Source organism: Phytophthora parasitica (genome assembly GCF_000247585.1).
Source record: "Phytophthora parasitica INRA-310 unplaced genomic scaffold supercont2.30, whole genome shotgun sequence".
In the NCBI taxonomy this organism is placed as follows: Eukaryota; Oomycota; class Peronosporomycetes; order Peronosporales; family Peronosporaceae; genus Phytophthora; species Phytophthora nicotianae.
In genome coordinates, this window is record NW_008649016.1 from 466,178 (window position 1) to 467,242 (window position 1,065).

The following is a 1,065-nucleotide window of genomic DNA, read 5'->3' on the forward strand; positions in this document are numbered from 1 at the left end:
GCGAATTGCGGTCGACATGGGCGAGAAATTTGGTGTCCTGTTCGATGGCTGGGCATCGGGAACGCTGCATTTCGTCGCTGTCTACGGGCTTTTCTCCAAAGGCGTGTTCTACATCAAGCGCTGCTTGCGGTCTCGCCCGCTGAATATGGACAAGGAGCTGATGTTCACATTGATTTGATCATCGCTGTTTTTGAGGTCTACCAGAAAAAAAGCGGTATGATCCTGTTCATTGTGACAGACAATTGTGCAACAAACCTAGCTGTCGCGACTCGGCTTGGAGTCCCTCTCGTTGGTTGCGCAAGTCATCGGGTTCAACTTAGCGACGTGCTGGTTTCTAGAAGCCTACAAGCCAATTATTGATCAGGTTCAAGCGCTCTGTGTCCAGCTTCGGCTTCCTAATAACGCGGCGGAACTAGCTCGTCACATCAAGTACAAGCCGCTGAAAGCCAACGCCACCCGCTGGTCATCAACATTTCAGATGCTGACTCGCTACGTGAAGATTCGTGATGCAATCAAGATGGTCGCTGCTGTCGAAGACTTGCTTCCACGCCCGAGTACACACCGCCAGATTGTCCAGCTTGTAAACAAGCTTGAAGATCTTGACAGCATCTGTGTCAAGCTTCAATCAGAGGACTGTACGCTGGGCGAGGTGCGACGTCTTTTTGACACTGTCATGGCAAAGTATCCTGCCACCTCGCACCATCTTGGCGCCTCCGCGAAAATCGTGCATTTACCCGTCTTTGAGGACGCAGTGGTCAAGTTGCTGTCGGACCGCGAGATTATTCAAGAGGAAGAAGAGAATGTCGCTTGCTTTGCTTTGCCTGCCCCCCCCCCCTCCCAACGAGGCTCCAAGAAATGTAGACTTCGCGACTAAAACGCTGCGCCAAGCTAAACGACCTCGCCACGGTGCTGAGAACAAGTACAGTGACCTCCTTCGCCTGATTCCGCCAACCAGCAACCGCTGCGATCGGCTCTTCTCTCAATGCAAGTTGGTGCTCAACCCTCTGCGTGCAAGTTTGCTTCCAGCAAACTTCGAGATGCTCATGTTCCTACGCGCCAACCGTG

General features: G+C 52.6%; 2 protein-coding genes across 2 annotated transcripts; both read left to right on the plus strand.

The window, feature by feature from the left end:
* Positions 1 to 16: 16 nt before the first annotated feature.
* PPTG_23113 (hypothetical protein) lies at positions 17 to 178 on the plus strand (the record flags this gene model as incomplete). Its single annotated transcript, XM_008908530.1, has 1 exon — positions 17 to 178. The coding sequence occupies one exon, from the start codon at positions 17 to 19 to the stop codon at positions 176 to 178; it is 162 nt and encodes a 53-aa protein (XP_008906778.1).
* A 300-nt stretch (positions 179 to 478) lies between these two features.
* Positions 479 to 874, plus strand: PPTG_12489 (hypothetical protein; the record flags this gene model as incomplete). Its single annotated transcript, XM_008908531.1, has 1 exon — positions 479 to 874. The coding sequence occupies one exon, from the start codon at positions 479 to 481 to the stop codon at positions 872 to 874; it is 396 nt and encodes a 131-aa protein (XP_008906779.1).
* Between the last annotated feature and the right edge of the window lie 191 nt (positions 875 to 1,065).